At 40.4% G+C, this 24,704-nt stretch overlaps 1 protein-coding gene across 15 annotated transcripts in view; it reads left to right on the plus strand.

Moving 5' to 3' along the window:
* The first annotated feature begins 5,039 nt into the window (after window positions 1-5,039).
* Window positions 5,040-24,704, plus strand: part of BIRC6 (baculoviral IAP repeat containing 6) — a 224,586-nt gene continuing 204,921 nt past the window's right edge. For 11 of the 15 annotated variants that reach the window (XM_086700323.1, XM_086700325.1, XM_086700331.1 and 8 more), the window contains exon 1: window positions 5,043-5,477. In XM_086700323.1, the coding sequence (XP_086556449.1) occupies window positions 5,153-5,477 (325 nt within the window). In that variant the 5' untranslated portion in view covers window positions 5,043-5,152. Of the gene's footprint in view, window positions 5,478-24,704 lie in introns of all 15 variants that reach the window. The other 4 variants (XM_086700326.1, XM_086700335.1, XM_086700336.1 and 1 more) reach the window with 2 other exon arrangements.

Consider the following 24,704-nt stretch of genomic DNA (forward strand, 5'->3'; position numbering starts at 1 on the left):
CAGCCAGAGCCCCTGCTCATTCTGCCAATCATCACCTGCAGTCCTGGGCCACTGGCCCTTTGCGATCTTAGCTTCTACCGGTTTCCTAAAGACTGGCCCCCACCACCAGTGGCTGCATAAGGGAAAGAGGGGTGAGTCTGAGAAAGTGCTCTCTTTCTACGCTTATTTCTTTTTCTTTCCTTGTTGCAATGACTTCCATTAAGTTCCAGAACTTCCAGTACTGTGTTGAAAAGGAGTAGTGAGAGTAGGTGTCCTTGATTTCTGCCTGATTTTAGAGGGAAAAGATTCAGTCTTTTACTGTTAAGTATGCTGTTAGCAGGTTTTTGTTTTTGTTTTTATAGATACTTTTTACCAAGTTGAGGAAATTTCCCTCTATCTTTGGTTGGCTGAGAGTTGTTGTTGTTTTCTTTTTTTAAATTTTATTTTTGGGGTGCCTGGGTGGCTCAGTCGGTTAAGCGTCCGACTTCAGCTCAGGTCACGATCTCGCGGTCTGTGAGTTCAAGCCCCGCGTCGGGCTCTGGGCTGACGGCTCGGAGCCTGGAGCCTGCTTCCGATTCTGTGTCTCCCTCTCTCTCTGTCCCTCCCCCGTTCATACTCTGTCTCTCTCTGTCTCAAAAATAAATACACTTTAAAAAAAAATTAAAAATTTTTTATTTTTTAAAATTTACATCCAAATTAGTTAGCATATAGTGCAACAATGATTTCAGGAGTAGATTCCTTAGTGTCCCTTACCCATTTAGCCCATCCCCCCTCCCACAACCCCTCCAGTAACCCTCTTGTTTGTTCTCCATATTTATGAGTCCCTTCTGTTTTGTCCCCCTCCCTGTTTTTATATGATTTTTTTCCCTTCCCTTATGGTCATCTGTTTCGTCTCTTAAAGTCCTCATATAAGTGAAGTCATATGATTTTTGTCTTTAACTGACTAATTTCACTTAGCACAGTACCCTCCAGTTCCATCCATGTAGCTGCAAATGGTAAGATTTCCTTTTTGATTGCCGAGTAATACTCCATTGTATATATATACCACATCTTCTTTATCCATTCATCCATCGATGGACATTTGGGTTCTTTCCATATTTTGGCTATTGTTAATAGTGCTGCTATAAACATGGGGTGCATGTGTCCCTTCGAAACAGCACACCTGTATCCCGTGGATAAATGCCTAGTAGTGCAATTGCTGGGTGGTAGGGTGGTTCTATTTTTAGTTTTTTGAGGAACCTCTATACTGTTTTCCAGAGTGGCTGCACCAGCTTGCATTCCCACGTTGCTTTTTGTTTTTTTTTCTTTGAATGGATGTTGTGTTTGGTCAAATGCTTTTTCTGTGTTAGGCTCCCTTTCTGAGTCCACATTTCTGATTCCAGCAAATTCCTCTTTCCAAAGTGATTGTCATTGGGAATTTCTACTTTCTTCTTCTTTTTTTTTAATCTTTATTTATTTTTGAGAGAGAGAGAGTGCATGATCTGGGGAGATGCAGAGAAGGCGGGAGTGGGGGACGGACAGAGGATCCAAAGCGGCTGCATGCTGACAGCAGAGAGCCCAATGTGGGGCTTGAACCAGGAACCATGAGATTATGATCTGAGCTAAAGTCAAATGCTCAACTGACTGAGCCACGCAGGTGCCCCAGGGAATTTCTACTTTCTTTAGGCAATCACCACCTGTGCCCAAAATGGCTTGGCTGGAGGCCCTCAAAAGTCCATCACTTCAAAATAGACTAGCCTTGAAAATCAGTGTATTTTCAAAGTTAGAAGTATTTGTTTTTGGAGTGCGTGGCTGGCTCAGTTGATAAGGCATGCAACTCTAGACCTCAAGGTAGTGAGTTCAAGCTCCACTTTGGGTGTGGAGCCTACTTAAAAAAAAAAAAAAAGAAAAAGTCTTGGTTCTTAACTCCACCTGCAGAACAAAATCAACACAGTTGATGCTAAACTTCATCCAGTCTTGGCCAGTTTCATTTTTATGATCACTTCAATTTAAGGAACCTTAAGCTGGGTCCTGAAACACTTGACTGCAGTCTTTGAGACCTCAGCAAGCGCTCAAACAAAAGTACATATTCACAAAAACAAGCAATAAGTTACACTGAAGAGTGCTCGTGAAACACTTGTTTTGCAGGATTCTGTTGATAGGAGTTTGTGAAATGCCGGTTAAAGAAGGTTAAATAGGATTGTTGATCATAGGAGGTCTCAGAGCTTTTGGTATGCTAATGTGTATTATAAATCTTCCAAGAGGAGAAATATAGGGGGACTTGGTTCCTAAATTTCTTTGATTATGGAAGTGTTTTATTTTACAACATCTTCTGGGTAAATAGCTTTGGAAAATTCTGGTTTATAGGTAAAAGCAGTCTAAATTCTTAGAGAGAAAAGAATGATTTTTTTCCTAATCAAAAAAATGTAACACAGGCTAACAGATAACAGCTGTGTCTCAATTTTTTCATTATAGTACAACACTGAAGTACACCAAGTTTAAATTTAGTGTTCAGGTTGTTTGTTTTCCCTATTAATAAGATGAGGAGCTTGATTTGTATTCAAGGCCTATTCAGGTACCCTTTCAGATTAATGGAAAAGTGTGGCCCAAATGAATCTTGACAGAAAATAACTTTGTTTTTATTTATTCTATTTTTATTTTATTGTTTATTTATTTTCGAGAGAAACAGAGACAGAGTGTGAGTGGGGGAGGGGCAGAGAACAAGGGAGACACAATCCAAAGCAGGATCCAGGCTCTGAGCTGTCAGCACAGAGCTGATGTGGGGCTCCAACTCACGGACTGGACTGGGGGATCATGACCTGAGCCAAAATCAGACACTTAGCCAACTGAGCCACCCAGGCGCCCAAGGAGAAAACAACTTTGAAATGGCAGTTTTTAGTTTCTGCTTGTGTCCTGAGATAACAAAACACTTTTATAATGACACTCCAGTTACATTTAGATTTGATTGTTTGCATTACTGTATTTACCTCAAGACACTGAAGTTCTGAGCAGGAGTCTGGGTTCTGGAGTCAAACTGCCTGAGTTCAAAGTCTAGCTTGCTGTTATTCCCTCCTCCTAAGTTATGAGACCTGGATCAAGCCACTGAACTCCTTTGTTTCCATTTTTACAGTTTACAAGTACTTTCATAAGTTTTACAATTTACAAGTCTTGTAACAAACCTAAGTAGGGCAAATAATTTTATCATTGCCAATTGACACTCGTGGAAATTTCTCAGAATGTATAATTGACTTGCCCAGGTTCATAGATAGAGCTGATAAATGAGGCCACAGTGACTCAAAATCAGGTATTCATTTAGACTTTAATACTTGGGGGTATTTTTTCACTTTATTATATATTGTCTCCCAACAATAGATTAAAATGGCATATTTGCCACCTGGGTGGCTCAGTCTGTTGAGTGTCTGACTTGGGCTCAGGTCATGATCTCACGGTTTGTGAGTTCCAGCCCCGCATCAGGCTTGCTACTGTTAGCACAGAGCCCACTTTGGATCCTCTGTCCCCCTCTCTCTGCCCCTTCCCTGATCATACTCTCTCTCTAAAAAATGAATGTACATTTAAAGAAATGGCATATTTGCCATTCCACAATGGAATGAATAGATTATATGAGTACAATTTTGGGGACACTGGGGAGGCTCAGTTGGTTAAGTGCCTGGCTCTTGATTTCCCTTCAGGTCATGATTTCATGGTTTGTGGGATTGACCCCCCCAAATGGGCTCTGCACTGACAGCACAGAGCCTGTTTGGGGTTCTCTCTCCCTGCTTCTAGGTCTCCAGCCCCCTCTGTGCATATTCTCTCTCAAAACAAACAAAATAAACCACCAAAACTTTGCATACAAATAAATAGGTTTAAGATATAGTTAGGATAGTTTATGAAGATTCCTTAATGAAGTGTGCAGGAATGTGGGAAGACAACCTTCATAACTTTTATTGATTACCTACTATATGTCAGATGCTATTCTACACGATGCTATTTTACATGATTCTTAATTCTCACAACAGCACTTTAGGTTTTAAGAATTTAGGCTTTCCAAGACAACTGAATGATCCCAAGACACACAGAACATAAGTTCTCTATCCTCATTGTGGTGCAGGAATCTACACGTGATAAAATGTGTGATAGAATTATATACACAACATATAAATGTCAAGTCCCTGCTTTTGACAGTGTACTAAACTTATGTAACATGTAACTGTTGGGGGAAACTGAGTAAATTGGACCTGCCCTACCTTTGAGGAGTATTGGTCAGGTATTTTACAGGAGTCCCTCAATTTGAGTTTGTCCAATTTTTTTTTTTTTTTTTTTGACAGATAAGGGTTATGGATAGGTTTTGGGGAAGCAGACCACAGAGGTCTGTACTGTATTTGCAACTGTGAATCTAATAATTATTTTTAAATAAAAAGATTAAAAATGCATTGCTAGTGGGTATGCTTAATAAATTTACTTGACTATAGTCTTTTCTGGTCTCACAACACCCCCACAGACCTATTAACACTTCACGTAACTTGACTTGTTTGGGATCGGGATAAGACACTAATTTATATGCTTCCAGCACAGAACTCTTAGGTGGCACTTCTGTTCAACAAAAAGATCTGGGAATGGCGGCGTGCAATAGACATCGGGTCCAAAGGTCGTTTGGTTTCTCCCCGTCCAGACCAGAGGTTTTTCAGACTGCTTACTTGTAGACTAGAGCCGTGGCTCAAACCCTGGGTCTCCTTACGGCCACCGCCAAACAGCTGCACCACTCCTGCAGGGAACCGTCCAGATGCAGCTGGAAACGCCGCAAAGGGCCTCGGCGCGTCTCACACAAGTCCCACGGGCCGGGGTCCCCGCCTAGCGGAAACACAGGGAGCCCAACCCCCACCGCCAGGAGCAAGGGAGCGGGGCGGGGCTCAGGCATCGGCCACTCCCCACACTCAGGGAAAAAAAAAACTGGGACATTGCGGACGCGAAGCTGGCGGGACCCAGGGCGCGTGGCAAGCGCGAGCCCTCCCGCGCATGCTCCAGCCGCTCGCCGCCCGCCCCCTCTCCGGGTCCCGCCTCTTTCGTTCGCTGTCCCCCTCCCCCGCCAACCTCCCTCTGAGCTTGGTCCCTCCGGGCGCGCGGCCGACGTCCCGCGTGCGTGCCGGCGCCTGACTTCACTTCCGGCTAACGCGCTCCGCTTGCCCCCTGGCCCCGGATGGTGACTGGCGGTGGTGCTGCACCTCCCGGGACTGTCACTGAGCCGCTTCCCAGTGTGATTGTGCTGAGCGCAGGCCGGAAGATGGCGGCTGCGGCTGCGGCGGCCTCGGGCTCGGGCTGCTCCTCGGCGGCGGGGGCGGGAGCGGCCGGGGTCTCGGAGTGGCTGGTGCTGCGGGACGGCTGCATGCGCTGCGACGCCGAAGGGCTGCACAGCCTCTCCTACCACCCGGCGCTCAACGCCATCCTGGCCGTCACCAGTCGCGGGACCATCAAAGTCATCGACGGCACCTCGGGGGCCACTCTGCAGGCCTCAGCGCTCAGCGGTGAGTGTGCGGCACGCCGGGCGGGGGCCGGTCCCGCCGCGGGAGGAGCGGGGCCCGCGGGATGCCGGAGAAGGAAGCCGCCCAGCCCCGGGGCTCGGCCTTGGGAGGAGGGGAAGCGGCGTGACGGGAATGGTGTAGCGCTGGGCAGGGCTGGGGGGCTCAGGCCTGGCTGTGACCCGAGGCCCGGAAGCTGATGGAGGAGGACCGTAGGACTTGGCTTTTTCAGCGGCTACAGCTGGGAAGAAAAGACTGGCGAGTCGGGGAGTGGTGGGAGTTGCCTTCGGGCCTTGAGCGTCCTGTGTAGGTTGGTCCTCTGGGAGACGTGAGGAGGCCTCGGAGCTCTGCACCTGAGAAGGCCAGACGCCCGGTCGGTCCTGGAGAAGGTGTCGGTGATGCCTTCTGCCAGATCAGAGAGCCAGCGGGTCGCAGGGTTGGGCCCGACGTGAGAGCCTGGTGGCCAGAGGCGAGCGTCGGAGCCAGCATGTAAGCCCTCCCCTCTGGTAGAGAGAAGTGAATACTCGACTGTTCGTAGGATCCGCAGGTGCAGGGATGTACGGCGGGCTTCTCACCGGGGGTGGGGGTGGGGTGCGCCTGGAGTGGGGGTGGGGAGGCAAGTAGGCGGGCCAGCTGCCTGAACGGTTCCGTCGAAGACTTTAGGACGGACGCCGTGGAAGACTAGACCTTGTTCCCTAGTTCGGGGCTTCCAACTTCTGTTCCCCAGTGATGAGAAGCTCAGGACCTGTGGTGTATGAAATACAGATTCCTTTGGCTTCGTAATGAGGTGAAACTTAAGGTCCTCTCTACTTGTTTTACCACAGCAGGCCGAAAGTTGGGATTTGGAGGTATGTCTGGATCTCACCAGTGGAGGAGAACTGTTCTGGGTGATGTAAACGTTGTTCCAGGGACGAGACTCCATGCATTATTAGGTGAACGCTCAGTGGACTGGAGTGGAGTTGTTTGGAATTGCCCTGGCCAAGTTAGTTATGTTTGGCTGAGATGACATTTCATTTGCGGTGAAGTGATGTGTGGCTTAATTTAGATGTTATAAATTGAGATTGAAAAGTTAGTGTATGAGTGAGTTAGACTTCTGCATACAGATATAATGTATATGACTGTGTGCATTTAGCGAACGAAATGAGTTATGTGGTATATCAATTCACTTGTAACATGCGCAAATATGGACAGGTCATTATTCTAGTTTACTGTGTAGTAAGGCACGTAAGAGTTAATGGCAGTGTGGGGATAGAAAGATAAAATAAGAGATTTAACTTCTGTGGATGTGAGAGATGTGAAAGAAATGGATTGTATACAGCTACAGAATATAAACCCGGATCCTATCTAAGATATGTCTAAGAGAAAGTTTGGATTGTAGGCTTGTAATTTTTCTTTTCTTGGCTTAGGTAAAGGACAGGAGGGGTGTCCCAGATGTAGCAATTCACAGTAACTGCAATATGGAGGTAACAACTTGTCACTATGTAGAGAGGGAGATACTCACTAGTAATTGGATATCTTTCTTCTCATGTAAAATATGTCAAACACAAAAAGGTATAAAGAATAATTAAAATGAAAAATCATGTATCCCTGATTCTGTTTTTTTAGTATATGCTTGTCTCTTTAAACATTATCTAATGCTGACTTTCATGATTTTAAGCTTTGACTAATTGCTATCATAGGATATGTATTTGGATTTTTTTTTATAAAAAGTAGTATTAACAGAAGTTTTAAAATGTTTTTGTTAGAAAGGAATTTAATAGGGTGTTTTTATATTTGGAGGCTATGTTTGAGAAAAACAGTGTATGTCAGAGTTTGTTATAAGTACTTGGGGAAATTGGACATATATGAATGTGTCTCATGAAAGGGAAGAAAATAGTCACTCTAGTGGTAGATTACTAAAGGGGAGGGGCTTAGAGACGTAATACAAGTTTAAAGGTACAGCACTGATTGGGGATAACTTAGCTGGGATAAGTTGGGGCATTTGTTAATTAGAAAAGTATGGGATTGAATATGTAATTTAAAATATGTAGAAGAGTTTATGGCAAACAAGGATTACAGAAAAGGTTTCAAAGTAACAATGAAACAATTTGAACAATGACAAAATTTGAAATGTTTTCATTTATGAGAATTGCAGTTATTAAAAATAATTACCAGAGGTTGTATAGAGTCTTGTGTATGTCATCTGTTCAGGTGATTGGGGAGGGAATGCTGCATTTTTTGTCTTACCTGGAATATGTGTAGACTTTACATAGAGGTTTGCTATGTAGGTTTACTTTATGGGTAGGTTTGCTTTTGATGATTAATAGAGGGTGACAGTCCTATAAATAGAATAAGGAAGAGGTGCCAGCAGTGACCATGGTCCTAACATGACCCCTCTTTAAGGGGCAAGGAGCCACTTCTTTCATACCCCAGAGGAAAGACATCTTTGTATCAGGGGAAGAAGAGTGTTCTTGGGTGACAGAGTAGCATGTCTTCTGAATGGGTTCAGGTTATAGGGTTACAGGTAGCCTATTAGTGTAGATGGGAAATTGAAGGATGGAAGCAGGACTTGTGTGTATATTTCAGTTGGGTGGCAAAGGTGGTGAATTTTTGACTGTGTCTACTAGTATATGTCTTAAGTGTATCTGTATCTGATATGAAATGTTTATAAATACACTTTTCATTATGTTAAGAGCTGTCAGTATAACACGTTAGGTAAGTATTTGATCCATTTTAGTGTTTAAGAGTTAAGATTTCTCAGTGTCTAGGCCAGTTCCTTAGTTTGGCATTCTTTGACTTCCATGATTTGGCCTCTACCAGTCTCTCTGGTCTTATCTCCCTATTTAGTTTTGTGAACTGGTTCATTTAATTTTCTTTCCTAACTCAGTAGTTTTGCTCTTTCTTGGAATGCACCAATTCCCTCCAAACATATTTTAGCCATTTTTCAAGACCTGGAGCAGATCTTAACTTCCTGATTCTTTTAGCCTGAAGTGATCCACTGAACCCCTAAGCACATATTGTCCTCTTAATGTCTATTTTAGTAATTTGGCAACTTATTGTTTGTGGTGTGTTTTTTGTCTTGAACTATTTAAATTCCATTTTATTTAGCTTTTTGTGAATATACGATGTCCATTTAACTATATTTAAAACTCCTTAAGGGAAGGAACCTGTCCTCTTGTTTATATCCCCTCCTCAGAATGCCTAGTACAAAATATTAATGAATATTTTAAATTTATGTATATATGCTAATGAGTGTTAAATGTATGCTGTCTTACATACTAACTGCTAAAATAAACACCTTCTTTGGTTTTTTTTCTTTCTTTTTTTAAGTTTATTTATTTTTGAGAGTGCGAGCGCACAAGTGAGGGAAGGACACAAGGAAGGAGAGAGAGAATCCCAAGCAGGCTCCACACCATCAGCACAGATCCCCATGTGGGGCTTGAAGATCATGACTTGAGCCAAGATCCAGAGTCGGATGTTAACCAACTGCACCACCCAGGCGCCCCTCATTCTTTTCTTAAACAGATTTTTTAAGAATAGCTTTAGGTTCATAGTAAAAATTGAGCAGAAGAGTACAGTGTTCCTATATACCTCCTGCCCCTGTGCACACACAACCTTCCTTCACTGTTTGTTACAATCCGTGAACCTGCATTAACACATCATTATCACGCAAGTCTCTAGTTGATGTTAGTGCTCACTTTTGGTGTTGTACATTCTCTGGGTTCTGACAAATGGATATGTGATACCAAACAGTTTCACTTTCATAAAAATCCTCTGTGCTCTGCCTGTTCACCCATCCCTCTCTCCTACCCCCTGCCACTTTGTGATCTTTTGACTGTCTGTGGTTTTGCCTTTTCTGGAATGTCATATAGTTGGAATTATACAGGAGGTAGCCTTTTCAGTTTGGCTTCTTTCACTTAGGAATATCCATTTTTAAGGAGTGCCTGTCTGGCTCAGTCAGTGGAGCGTGTGACTCTTGATCTTGGGGTTGTGGGTTTGAGCCCCACATTGGGTGTAGAGATTACTTAAAAATAAAATCTAAAAAGCAAAAACATTTAAAAAAAAAAGAATATGCATTTAATTCTTCCATGTCTTTTGATGGCTTGCTAACTCACTGCTTTTAAACGTTGAGTAATATTCTATTGTCTGGATGTACCACAGTTTATTTACCCATTCATCTATTGAAGGACATCTTGGTTGCCTCTAGGTTGCAGCAGTTATGAATAATAAAGCTGCTACAGATATTTGTGTGCAGGCTTTTGTGTGGACATAAGTTTTTAGTTCATTTGGGAAATGCCAAGGAACGTGAATGCCAGATCATGTGTTAGGAGTATGTTTAGTTTTGTAAGAAACTGTCAAACGGTCTTCCAAAGCAGCTGTACTATTTTGTTTTCCCAGTGGTAGTGAATGAGAGTTCCTGTTGCTCCAAATCCCTCTTAGCACTCTGATTTTTGTTTGGATTGTGGCCATTTAGATAGGTGTGTAGTGGGACCTCATTGTTTTAATTTGCAATTCGCTAATGAAAATTTGTGCAGTTTGGATTTTAAAAATCAAAATAGTTCTACATATACCACTTGACCGTATTGTTTATATTGCTAGATATGTTCTCTTGAGCTTTTGTTTGTTCATGCAGTTTAGCATAACAGTTAAGGGAGGAGCTTGGTTTTGGAGACAGTTGGCTCTGGTTAAGATCCCAATTTCTGCTTTCCCCCACCTCCCAATTTAACTGTGTAACCTTGACTAAATTACTTAACATTTCTGTTGCAGTTTCCCCATTTGCAAAATGGGGATGATAATTGTACTAATCGTGAGAATTAAGTGTTAATACACAGAAAGTTTTTAGAACAGTGTGTTTACTGTTCAAAAATATTTCTTTCTATTAATTATAAATCTTTGTAAATACTCCTTTTTTACTTAAACCTTTTTGGTATTCTCTGTTAAATCTTTTGAACTTAACTCGAAAGTTTAACTTTATTTTTCATATTTACCACTTATTACCATTCAGCAGAATCCATCTAATTTTTGCTTTGAGTAAGGTATTGTTCAGGTTTCTTTTTTTTTTTCTTTTTTATGGAATCAACATTCTTTATTAAATCCACCAGGTACCAGGGGTTGGTCCTAAGCCCTTTGTTCAGTATTTTCTTGTATTATTTAACTACTAGTGGTAATGTATCCTCTTGCTTTCTGAAATAGTACCTCTCCCCCCAATGTAGTACATTTTATATTGTTTGTTTTTTTAATACACTTTTTTGAGGGCATGCGGAAAGAGAATGGGTATTCTGAATTTTGAATTTTATTAAAAAATTTTTTTTAAACGTTTATTTATTTTTGAGACAGAGAGAGACAGAGCATGAATGGGGGAGGGCCAGAGAGAGAGAGGGAGACACAGAATCTGAAACAGGCTCCAGGTTCTGCGCTGTCAGCACAGAGCCCGACGCGGGGCTCGAACTCATGAACTGCGAGATCATGATGAGAGCTGAAGTCGGATGCTCAACCGACTGAGCCACCCAGGCGCTCCTGAATTTTGAATTTTAGCTCACTAACTCACTCTCTAAAATTCCTGAATTTCAACTTCCTCATTTGTAAATTAAGATTAACCTTTAATAGGGTGGTTGTGTAGATTAAGTGGTAAACATATTTAAAGTGCCTAACACTGCTTAGCATTTGTATACAGTGAATGTTAATTCTCTTAAGCCTCATGGATGCTTAGTATTGCCATGTTCCTCACTATTACTTTAGAAAAAATGTTCACTGCTTTAGTGTTATGTACAGAGGATAGATACTGTTGAGTTGTAGTTGGAAATGTAAATGTTGGTGACAAATATTATCTCTGGATAAATGTCTTGCAGTGTATTGGTGTGGCTGAATGTCAGAATGAAGTTAAGACTGTTCTATTACTAGTTCTGTGTATATATGAAATGTTCATGTAGTATATCTACATAAGTAACAGGAGATATATGGATATTAATCAGTAGGTGTTGTAGCATATGTGTAAAAGGAAATCATGTCTCTTCTGTTTCTGAAGTAGGTTCCAGATTTCTGTCGTGGTGAGGAAACTCCAAAGCTGCTTAGTGTTTTTAGACCAACGCTCTAGTTTCACATTTCTTTATGAATATTTCCCTTTTTCCTTTTCCTGTATAGACGTTGATTTTGATTTGAGAAATTACCACGATGGTCATAAATGAGAAAAAGGTTACTGTACTCCAGGTGCAGTGAAGTTCAGATTGGCTGAAGTTTTACTTTTGTATTTACTTTTTGTTTGATATGCACTTGCTGTTCAGACTCAAAGCCCAGAGCTGCCTGCATCAAGAAGTCTTGGAGTATAGAAAGCTAGTTAGGTTACCTGCATATTTCTCAAGATCTAATTTTTGGGATACAACTCTTAATTACTATCACTTTGTTAGAAGTGGTAATATTTTTCTCACTACTGCTGAATTAGGCATGCATTAGTTTGGATAAAATGCAAAATCATCCTGTAGGTCTGTTTTAGAAATTGTAGATGATTCAGACCACTTCCTATTTCCTGACTTTGGTTCATGTAGCCTTCCTAGTCTCAATTATTCTTTTATGAAAGAGAATATAAGACAGTATAGAATTGGAATTTTAGTAGCCTTAGAAATTATTTGTTTTCTGGATACATCTGAGTTCTTTATAAAAACTTAATTGGTCAGATCTCTTTGTGGGCTGAGTACAAACTTGATGTTACAATTGACTGACTTTAGTAATGAAACGTGATGACCTATCTTATGTCAAAGATTTGTTTTATTTATTTATTTAAGATTTTATTATTAAAAAATTTTTTTAATGTTTTTATTTACTTTTGAGACAGAGAGAGACAGAGCATGAGCAAGGGAGGGGCAGAGAGAGGGGGAGACACAGAATCTGAAGCAGGCTCCAGGCTCTGAGCTGTTAGCACAGAGCCCAACGCGGGGCTTGAACTCACGGAGTGTGAGATCATGACCTGAGATTTTATTTTTAAGTAATTTTTATACTGAATGTGAGGCTTGAACTTAGATCTCTGAAATCAAGAGTCACATGCTCTACCAGCTGATCCAGCCAGGTGCCCCAATTTACTATTTTATTAACAAAACATTTTGCCACAATTAGAGTAAATTTATATTAAGACTAAAAATTTACATTAAGATTTTTTTAAAATATATATTTATTTTTGAAGGGGGGTGGGGCAGAGAGAGAGGGAGACATAGTATCTGATGCAGGCTCCAGGCTCTGAGCTGCCAGCACAGAGCCCAACATGGGGCTCAAACCTATGAACGGTGGGATCATGACCTGAGCTGAAGTCGGACACTAAACTGACTGAGCCCCCCAGGTGCCCCTATATTAGGATTGTTTTTAAGATCCTTGAAGTTTATACGGTTTTTTAAACTTTTATCTCCCAAGTTTTCCTATTACCTGTTCAAAGATGGTTTTGCTCTAGTGAGAATTTATCTTGGTCTTTTAGTAGTTTTAGGCTTATTGAGAGTCACTATAAGAGATCAAATTCTGGAGCCGAACATTTTGATCTTAAGTCTTGGTTCTATTTAATTTTGAACTTCATCTACAAAAGGAAGATAATAATAGTGCCTATCCCATAAAGTGGTTGTGTAACGTATGTACTCTATAAGTGTTTTTTTATTATGTTTTTATTCTTTGGTAGTAGGGGCTATTTAAGTGTAGTAGACATTTTTGCTACAGATATTCTGTTGAAATGGCAGTATTCTTCCAGTTTTCCATGCATGTGGAAATGTGACTGGGTAAAATCTAATGGGCATAATTATAAAATAATAACTTCTGTATTACAGGAGAAATATAAACTATGTAAGTGAATTGATTTTGGAGTTGAAATTGTTAAAAGAGCAACATTATGCTAGCACAGGAACACAAAATAATTAAGACAACATTTTGGCCTTTGAATGTATGCTTGGTGATGTGTTTAGGTAAACCATTTTAGCGTAATGTCATAAGTAGTGTGATATAGATATGCACAATGCTGTGTGAGTACACAGGAGGAAGTTTCTTCAACCCGAGGGAAAAAAAGAAGGCTTCTCAAAGGAGGTTGTTTTTATGATCCATTTTGAAAGATGAGGTAGTGGGAGGGAATGTTATAGGGATCATCATCTTAAGCTAGGGTACTTGCTTGTGGGGAGAGCTGTTGGTCTTTCAAAACATGGTGAATTCAAGTAACAAAGAGATTTTCAAGGAAAGACATTGGGGGTTAAGGTGTGTGAGGGGATGGTTAGAGCTGAAGCTGAGAGATAGGCAAACACAAGATCATAATCTGTTTTGCTAAGAAATTTGACTTGATGTCAGTGGTAGGGAGCCACTGTAGGTTATTACATGATCAAATTTGTTTTTAGAGAGGTTTGAAGCTAATGCTCTGGTGTGAGAAGTGATGAGAGCTTTCTGTGAGTTAGTTTGAAAGGTAGGAACAGTGTAATTTGGTGAATGTGGGGATGAGAGAGATGGACAAGGTGAAAAGCACTCATGCGTGGGTTCCTACTTTAGGTAACTGGGTAAATGGTGTGTATTAACCCAAATAAGCAGTACAAGAAGGTGTGAAGAGTGGTTTTTGTTGGAGAAGATTGGGGAGCAAGAGGGAGATAGTGATTTAAGTTACATTAATTTTGAGGTTCTTGAAGGACATCCAAGTAGAGATGTCCAGGAGGTATTGGGAATTCAAAGTTGAAGCTTGAGGATTTGGGGGCACAGGTTAGGAAGACTGAGCCTAGTGGTTAAGGATATTGGTTCTGGAGCCAGAATGCCTTCAGTCAATGATTTACCACTTACTATCTGTGCCCTTAGGCAACATTCTTAACCTCACTCTGGCACCCTTAACTTGTTGGGTTATTGGAAAAATTAATTTTTTTTTTAAGTAGGCTCCACACCCAATGTGGAGCTTGAACTGAGGACCCTGAGATCAAGAGTCAGATGCTTGACTGACTAAGCCAGCTAGGCACCCCTGGAAAGATGAAATAAGCTGACACATGTAGTTATTGCTTAACCTACCATAAGCACTCAATAAGTGTTACTTTTGGGTTGGGGTTTTTAATTATATAGCTTAATTCAACAAATGTTTGCCTGCCATATTGGGATAAAGATGAATTTGAATTCTCCCCTGCCTCCCAATTTGGAAACCTTTCTAGACAAGTTGGTAGAGTTAGGTAGCATAAGCAAGAGTAGAGCATGAAGCAGGCAGTATTTGTTATTAAGCCCTTTGGTATTAGAGTGCAAAGCACAAGGCTGGGAGTGATAGATGGCCTGAGGATCTTGGATTTGGTCCCTCCGACCTATGGCTCCCATATTTTTCAGTGTAAGGGCTTCTAGTTTAAGGTAAAAAATTTAGGGACCTATTTTTATAGGAGCTATGTTTTTAGTATCAGTTAGTTGATAGAATATAAACAATAACAGATTTCTCTACAATAGTATGTAAGAGCAGTGGGGAGAGTGTTGGGAGGGAGGTACCTCTGATATGTGCATTGCATTGCTGATGGCCTCATGCCTTTGGCAAGATAACTTCTCAGAGTTACCATCTTTAAAAGGGGCTGGTAATTCTTTTTTTAAACTATTTATTTTTACTTACTTTTTTATTATACAATTTTTTTTTTTTTTTTTTTTTTTTTTTTTTTTGTAAAGTAGGCTCCACGCCCAGCGTGGGGCTTGATCCTGAGATCAAGAGTCGCATTCTCTACTGACTGAATCAGCCAGGCGCCCCTGGTCTGATAATTTTTGCTTATACTACTTCATTATCTGATAATGAATATAGAAATGTCTTTGTAGACTGTAGCACTTCAGATGTGAGGGAAACAAAAAAGTTAAGACAAACTCTTTGGGTATAAAAGAGGGGATAATAGATGTACAAATAACAAAAAAGAATAAAGTAATTGCTATATAAAATAGTTTGTGAGAAGGGTAGTGCCCTTAAAAGGAAGTAATTGTGGTCTCATTTGAGTATATTAAATCAGGGATGTATTTTAGGGGAGATAAATATTATGCTTACTTTTTAGGGGAAATGATAGAAATGTTAGAAGGGGCAGATAGGATTGAGATTTATTGTGGGTGCCAGGAATTTAAATATTCATGATTTGTTTCTGTACTTTGATTTATGAAGTAGGAGAGAAGATTGGGGAGATGGCATAGGGCAGTGGTTTTCAGCCTTGGTTGTTCATTAGAATCATCAGGGGAAGTTAAAAAAAAAAAAATTCTGCTTGGGGTCCCATTATTCTGACTCAAGTTGTCTGGAGTGGAAGCCAGGCTTTTTTTTTTTTTTTTTTTTTTAACAGCATACCAGGTGAATCTATATAAAATTTTTTTTAATGTTTATTTATTTTTGAGAGAGAGCAAGACAGGGAGCAGGGGAAGGGCAGAGAGAGAAGGAGACATGGAATCCAAAGCAGGCTCCAAGCTCTGAGCTGTCAGCACAGAACCCGATGTGGGGCTCAAACCCACGAACTGTGAGATCATGACCTGAGCTGAAGTCGGCTGCTTAACCGACTGAGCCACCCAGGCGCCCGAACAGGATACCAGGTGATTCTAATGTGCAGATAGGTTTAGAGGTTCCAACTTCATGATAAGTCTGGGATAAATGAGAGATAAGTTTCACTTGAATAGTATCTTGAACTGAATATTGTTCTATTTAGCCTTAATTTTTGGGGTAAGAAAAACCTCCCAAGTTACCTGCTAATAAAACCTACCCCATTGTGTTTTAAATTGTATTTAGTGAATATATAATGCAATATGCTTGTAAGCAGCAGAGATATGTCAAGAACCAAATTTATGCTGCTGCGTTTCTTTTTTCAAAAATTTTTTTAATGTTGATTTATTTTTGAGAGAGAGACAGCGTGAGCAGGGGAGGGGCAGAGAGAATGGGAGTCACAGAATCTGAAGGAAGCAGGCTTCAGGCTCTGAGCTGTCAGCACAGAGTCGGATGCAGGGCTTGAACTCACGAACCATGAGATCATGCATGACCTGAGCCAAAGTCAGACACCTACCTGAGCCACCCAGGCCCCCCTCTTCTGCTTTCTGTTTTGTTCTTTTCAGTATAATTCAGTTTTGGTTGTTTTTTGAACCAGCCAAGTGCTCTGATACTTGTTCACCAAAATGTCACTAGAGCCAAGGACAGTGACCTCCTCATACTGGCAGCCCAGGAGTAAGATAGGGGAAAATAGGCCCACAGCTAGTTTCATGCCTGAACTGTCTTTGTTTCATGTTGTGTTAACAAGCCAAAACAAAAGCTGTGAGACTATTGTATTTTGCTACATTATCATTTAGTTTTAATCTATTACTTTGAAACTAGAGAAAATGATTCATTTATTCAAAGACATTTATTGTGTGTCATGCACTGGCGATACACTAGTTAACAAAGTCCTTGATTTGCTAGAGCCAGTGGTTTAGTGGGAAGAGGTATATTACACACACACACACTATCAAGTGGTGATAAATGCTGTAAGAAATTAGAGCTGGTATGAGATGATGATGGGTAAATTTGTGCTGTGCTTTGGTCTGGAAGGGTCTATGAAGCAGCCCTTGAGCAAAGTTCCCAGTGATGTTAGAAAACAGGGCAGGTAATCCAGGGAAGTTTCTTTTGCCCTATTATTGCCCTTTTTTTGCATACTGTATATGCAAAAACAGCTAGATGGATTTTCATCATATTTGGATGGAATTTGACTTGGACTGACTTAAAATGTAGGCTATGTGAGGAATGATGAAAGGTCTGTGTGACCTCTAGATACATGTACCATCTGTATTCTACAGAGAACAGTACTTTCAAATATGAGTTCCAAATAGAAATTCACAGGGTACATGTTCTGCATTACCTAATTGTATTGATTTGTAGCTGAGTTCCTTATCATATGGGCAACTTTGTGTTGCAACAGGAATTTATATACAGATGGTTAGAGTTATCTTGAGCAACATCAGTAGGGAAGGTAGCTCTCAAATTTTACTTAATGATAGCCAGTTCAAAATCATGAAGGAAGAATGTAACCTTTGTGTCCCAAGGTGGTTTGAAGGATTTTTAACTGTGACAAATTGAATAACATATGTGAAATAGGCCCCAGAATTTCTTGCCTGGGGTAGGTCCTTAAAGATTGAGTCCCGGGGCGCCTGGGTGGCTCAGTCGGTTAAGCGTCCGACTTCGGCTCAGGTCACGATCTCGCAGTCCGTGAGTTTGAGCCCCGCGTCGGGCTCTGGGCTGATGGCTCAGAGCCTGGAGCCTGTTTCAGATTCTGTGTCTCCCTCTCTCTGCCCCTCCCCCGTTCATGCTCTGTCTCTGTCTCAAAAATAAATAAAAACGTTAAAAAAAAAAATTAAAAAAAAAAAAAAGATTGAGTCCCATCCACGGAAACTTCAGTGGCGATTATTTATGTTCTTAAAACTTTGTCAGAAAGAAAAATAAATAAATAGAATAAATAAAACTTTGTCAGTTGATGTCAGATATTTAAGATTGTTGTAAAATAAGTGGTTTGGTGGAACTTATGGATAAAGTGAATAGAGAGCTTGGAACTTTTTTTTTTTTTAAGATTTAATTTTTAAGTAAGCTACACCCAGTGTGGGTCCAAACTCAGGACGCCAAGATCAAGAGCTGCATGCTGCACCAACTGAGCCAGCCGGGCACTCCGGAACTTGGAACTCTTAATTCCAATGAATCTGTCTCTTTTGGAGACCCTCTTTCATGCTCAGGCAGATGTTGGTTCTTTTGCCTGGAATAACACTATGCCTGCATTGCGTTTTATCCATTTGTTACCCTTTTTCATGGTCTACACACTGAACTTTACCAAATTTGCTTTGCTTTGCACCAAGTTTTGTTTTACAGGAATACTCACTTTGGCTTTGAATAATATAGTGTACTAACAACTTTTGTTAAGTGATTTTATTTTTGGTTACTTTAATTACGTTTTAAAAGTTGTTAGAACGCTGATTTTGTACCCTTTTGATTGACTTTGAATGATGTTTTTCTATACTATGTTAGAGTATTTTAAGCACTGAACTCTGATGTTATCTCTGTGGAAATGGAATTTTACAGTGTGTCCTGTCAGTTTGCAAAGATCATGTATTTTTGATAATATTTTTGCAAGTTTTGCAGGAATGCAAATGGATAGTGCATTGATAAAGAATTGACTGTTTCTTGAAGAAGGTATTAGAATTAACTGATTAAAAAAAATTTTTTTTTATGTTTATTCCTGAGACAGAGACAGAGCATGAGTGGGGAAGGGCAGAGAGAGAGGGAGACACAGAATCCGAAGCAGCTCCAGGCTCTGAGCTGTCACTGACGCGGGGCTGGAACCCACAAACCGTGAGATCGTGACCTGAGCTGAAGTCGGTCGCTCAATCGACTGAGCCACCCAAGCGCCCCAGAAGTAACTGATTTTAAAAAACAGTTTTGGGGCACCTCAGTCATTTGAGTTTCTGACTCTTGATTGTGGCTCAGGACATGATCTCACAGTTGTGAGATTGAGTCCCTTGTCAAGCTCTGTGTTGGGCATGGAGCCTGTTTGAGATTCTCTCTCCTTCTCCCTCTTCCCCCCTCCCCTGCTCTCACAGTCTCTCTCTCAAAAACAAAACAAAATAAACAAACAAAAACACTAAAACCCCCCCAGTTTCACACATTTGAAAAAAAATTTTTTTTTAAGTTTTTTATTTATTTTTGAGAGAGAGAGCAAGCGGGTTGAGGGGGGAGAGAGATAGAGGGGAGAGAGAGAATCCCAAGCAGCCTCCACGCTGTCAGTACAGAGCCCTGATGTGGGTCTCGAACCCACGAACCATGACCTGAGCCGAAATCAAGAGCCAGACACTTAACCAACTGAGCCATCCAGGTGCTCCTGAAAATTCTCATTTTAAAAGTGATTTACCTTATTATAGGATATCAAATAGACTAAGGAAAAGAGTAGTCACCTATGATTTTGTTAGCTAGAGATGGCCATTGTTAGCATTCTGGTATGTAATAATTTCTTTTTGCTTTTTTCTATTTAATGTATTTTTACAGAATTTGGATTGCAGTGATATGTTATGAACTATTTCCCTCTTAGTTAATAGTGTATTATGAATATTTTCCTATGTTTTTATTATTTTATAACATTTATTTATTTTTGAGATAGAGAGAGCACAAGCAGGGGAGGAGCAGAGAGAGAGGAAGACCACAGTATCCAAGCAGACTCCAGGCTCCGAGCTGTCAGCACAGAGCCTGATGTGGGGCTCGAACTCACAGACCACGAGATTGTGACCTGAGCCAAAGTTGGCCACTCAACTGAGCCACCCAGGCACCCCTGTCTTTATTATTTTATAACATTTTAAAATAAATTTTATTTAATACCGCACAATAAAATAGTACACATTTTTTGTGTACTGGCAGTATATGCATTAACTACTGCTACAATTAGGATACAGAACAGTTTCAATACCCGTGCCATCTCCTTTATAGCTTACCCTGCTCCCTTCCCCTCCAACCTTTGGCAATCACGTTTTCCATACTTTTAGTTTTGTCTTATCTAGAATGTCCTAGAAATGGAATCCTATGGTACACATTTTTTATTTGAAGCATTTACAGTTTTTTTTATTTTTAAAAAATTGTTTATTTTTTGAAGAGAGAGTGCAATTGGGGGGGGGGGCAGCAGGAGAGAGAATCCCAGTGAGGCTCCAGGTGTACCTATGTAACCTTTTGATACTGACTTTTTTCACTTAGAGTTGTTTTATGTGTCAATAGTTCATTTCTTTTTAAAAATTTTTTAATGTTTGTTTGTTTTTGAGAGAGAGAGAGTGAGAGCAGGGGAGGGGCAGAGAGAGTCAGACTGAATCTGCAGATCTGAAGCAGGCTCCAGGCTCTGAGCTGTCAGTGCAGAACCTGATGCGGGGCTTGAACCCGTGAACCATGAGATCATGACCTAGGCCTAAGTTGGACACTTAAATGACTGAGCCACCTACATGCCCCGTATAGTTCATTTCTTTTTATAGCTGAACAGTATTTCATTGTATAAATATGTCACCATTTGTTTAGTCAATCACTCATTGAAGGATACTTGGATGTTTTCAGCTTTTGGTGATTAATGATAGAGCTATTATAAACATTTGAGTACAGGTTTTTATGTGAATGTAAGATTTTATGTCTGTAGGGTAAATACATAGAAGTGGGATTCCGGGGCCATTTGGTAAGTGTATGTTTAATCTTATAAGAAATAGTCAAACCAGTGTGGCTGTGCCATTATGCATTTCCATTAAAAATGAGTTCCAGGGGCGCCTGGGTGGCGCAGTCGGTTAAGCGTCGGACTTCAGCCAGGTCACGATCTCGCGGTCCGTGAGTTCGAGCCCCGCGTCAGGCTCTGGGCTCAGAGCCTGGAGCCTGTTTCCGAATCTGTGTCTCCCTCTCTCTCTGCCCCTGTCCCGTTCATGCTCTGTCTCTCTCTGTCCCAAAAATAAATAAACGTTGGAAAAAAAAAAAAATGAGTTCCACTATTCTGAATCTTATAAGCGCTTGGTTTTGTCTGTATATTGTTAAAAAATCAATACTACCCAAAGCGATTTACAGATTCATTGCAATTTCTATCAAAATCTCCAGAAATCGAAAAACCCATCTTAAAATTCATGTGAAATCTCAAGGGTCTCCCAGATAGCTAAAGCATTCTTGAAAAAGAACGAAGTTGAGGACTCACTGATTTCAGAATTTACTACAGTGTTACAGTAGTCGAAACAATGTGGTACTGGCATAGACAGACATAAGGACTGGTGGAATAGAGAGCCCAGAAGTAAGCCCTCACATATGTGGTAACTGATTTTCAACAAGAAGGCCAGCACCATTCAGTGGGGGAAAGGACAATCTCTTCAAGAAATGGTGCTGAGAAAACTTGGATATCCACATGCAAAAGAATGAAGTTGGACCCTTAAAAGTAACAGTGACAACTGTAAAGCTCTTAGAACAATGCAAAGAGGGAAGCTTCATGAATCTAGATTTGGCAGTGATTTTGGGGATATAACATCAAAGGCACAGGCAACCAAAGAAAAAATAGACAAGTTAGACTTCATTAAAATGAAAATTTTTTGTGCATGAAGGACCCTATCAAGAAAAATTTTTGTGCATAAAGGGCCCTATCAAACCGCAGAATATGAGAAAGTATTTGCAAGTCACATATCCAGGTATATATAGAGAATTAATATCTAGAATATAGAAAACTTTGACATCTCAACAACAACAAAAAACAACCTGATTAAAGAGTGAGCAAAATGCTTGAAGATATTTCTCTAGAGAAGAAATAACAGCGGGCCAACAAGCACACACAGATATTCAACATCACTAATGTTTGGGAAATATAAATTAAAACTATGGGGCAATAGCACTTCCCACCCATTAAAATGGCTGTTACAAAAAATAATAATGTGTTGGTGAGATTGTGGAGAATTGGAACCCTTGTATTGTACGCTCTTGGTGGGAATATAAAATAGTGCAGCTGTTAGGAAAAACAGTATGGTGGTTCCTCAAACAATTGAAAATAAAATTATGATATCACAATTTCACATCCAAAAGAATTGAAAGGGTCTTGAAGAAATATTTGTACATCATGTTCATAGCAGCATTATTCCCAATAGTCAAAAAGCAGAAGCTACCCAAGTGTCCATTGATGGATGTATGAATAAACAAAGTATGGTGTGTATATACAATGGAATATTAGCCTTAGAAAGGAAGGAAATTTTGACATATACTGCAACATGGATGAACTGAAGACATTATGCTTATTGAAATACGCCAGTCACAAAAGGACAGATACCATGTGACTCCACTTATATGTGGTACTTAGAGCAGTCAATTTCATAGAAACAGAAAGTAGAATAGTGATTGATTGCTGAGCACTGGGAGTATGGAAGTGGGAAGGAGGAGTTAGTGTCTAATGGTTATGGAGCTTAAGTTTTGCAAGATGAGAAGAGCTCTGTGGGTGGATGGTGGTGATGGTTGCACAACAGCGTGAATGTACTTAATGCCACTCAACTGTATACATAAAAATGGTTAAAATGATGGGGCACCTGGGTGGCTCAGTCGGTTAAGCATCTGACTTCAGCTTAGGTCATGATCTCACGGTTTGTGAGTTCGAGCCCTGCATCAGGCTCTGTGCTGAGAGCTCAGAGCTGAAGCCTGTTCAGATTCTGGGTCTCCCTCTCTCTGCCTCTCCCCTGCTCTCACTATGTCTGTCTGTCTCTCTCTCTCAAAAATAAACACAAGTACATAAGTAAACATAAATAAACAAAAAGTTAAAATGCTAATTTTATGTTAATTTACCACTATTAAAAATAATTAAAAAAATCAAATGGCCATGTTTCTGTGGGTCTGTCTTTGGATTCTCTACTGTTCCATAGATTCTATCCATTTGCCACCACCACACTTTCTTGTGATACTGTATTTTGTTTGCTTGTTTATTTTGAGAGAGAGAGAGTGAAATCAAGAGTCGGATGCTTAACTGACTTAGCCACCCAGGTGCCCCTATTTTATGATTTTAAAGCTGTCATACTGTTACTGTTTTCTGTAAATTTCAGCTTCTGATTGATCATTGCTAGTATATGGAAATACAATTGATTGGTTTTTGTGTATTGATTTTGTTTACTGTAACCTTGCTAAACTCATTAGCTCTAGGAGTTTTTTTTTATTTTTTATTTTATTTTTTAATTTAATTTTATTTCTTTAACATTTTTATTTTTGAGAGACAGAGACACAGTGTGAGTAGGGGAGGGACAGAGAGAGAGGGAGACGCAGAATCTCCAGGCTCTAGGCTGTCAGCGCAGAGCCCAACACAGGGCTCAAACCCACCAACTGTGAGATCATGACCTGAACTGAAGTCGGACGCTTAACTGACTGTAGCTCTAGAAGTTTCAAATTAATTAATTAATTAATTAGTTAATTTTTAATATGATTTATTGTCAAATTGGCTCACACACAGTGTGTAAAGTGTCCTCTTGGTTTTTGGGTAGATTCCTGTGGTTTATCACTTACATACAATACCCAGTGCTCATCTCAACAAGTGCCCTTATGAGTGCCTATCACCCATTTTCCCCTCTTCCCCACCTCCCCCCATTTATTTATTTTAGAGAGACAGAGAGAGAACATGAAAGTGAGGGAGAGGGACAGAGGGAGAGAGAGAGTCCTAAGCAGGCTCCAGGCTCAGTGCAGAGCCTGACTTGGGGTTCAATCTCAGGACTGAGAGATCATGACCTGAGCCAAAATCAAGAGTCGGACTCCTAACTGAATCACCCAAGCACCCCTAGGAGTTTTGCTTTTGTTTTTTGATTTCCTGGATAGGTTAATCATGTTGTCTGTGAGTAGGGACAGTGTCATTTGTTCCTTTTTAATCTCTGTGGCTTTTTTTTTTAAATTTTTTTTTAACATTTATTTATTTTTGAGACAGAGACAGAGCATGAACGGGGGAGGGTCAGAGAGAGAGGGGGACACAGAATCTGAAACAGGCTCCAGGCTCTGAGCTGTCAGCACAGAGCCTGACGCGGGGCTCGAACTCACGGACCGCAAGATCATGACCTGAGCCGAAGTCGGATGCCCAACCGACTGAGCCACCCAGGCGCCCCTGTGGGGCTTTTAAATCTAAGCATTTCTTATTGCAGTGGCTAGATCTTGCAATATGATACTGAGTAGGAGTGGTGTGAGTTTGCATCCTTGCCTTGCTCCTGATCTTAGGGGGAGAGTATTCAGTGTTTTACCATTAAGTATGTTGATAGTGGTAGGATTTTTGTAGCTGTCCTTCATCAGGTTGAGCAAATTCCCTTTCATTTCTAATTTCCTGAGGTTTTTTTTTTTTTTAAATCATGAAAGGATGTTGTATTTTGCCAAATGCATCTACTGACTTGATGCAGTTTTTCTTCTTTAAGCTATTAATATGGTAGCTTAAATTGGTTGGTTTTGAATATTGAGCCAGTTTTGTATTCCTTGGATAGCTCTACTTGGTCCTGGCGTGTTATTATATTTTTATATTTGTCAAATTCCATTTGCTTTTCTTTTGTGGATGATTTTTGCATTGATATACGTGACGGATAATGGTAATGTAGTTTTTGTGCTTTTTCTAGATTTGGCATCAGGTTAATGCTGGTCTCGTAAAATGAATTTGGAAGTATTCCTTCTTTTTCTTAGAGGAGGATTGTGTAGAATTGGTATTACTTCTTACATGTTTAATAAAATTCTGCAGTGAAGTCAGGTAGGCCTGGAGATTTGTCTGGAAGATTTGTAACTATGAATTCAATTTCCTTAATTTAGATTATTTCATTTGAGATGTTTTG

Source organism: Puma concolor, chromosome A3, assembly GCF_028749965.1.
Source record: "Puma concolor isolate L17-30 chromosome A3, mPumCon1.1.hap2, whole genome shotgun sequence".
Classification (NCBI taxonomy): Eukaryota; Metazoa; Chordata; class Mammalia; order Carnivora; family Felidae; genus Puma; species Puma concolor.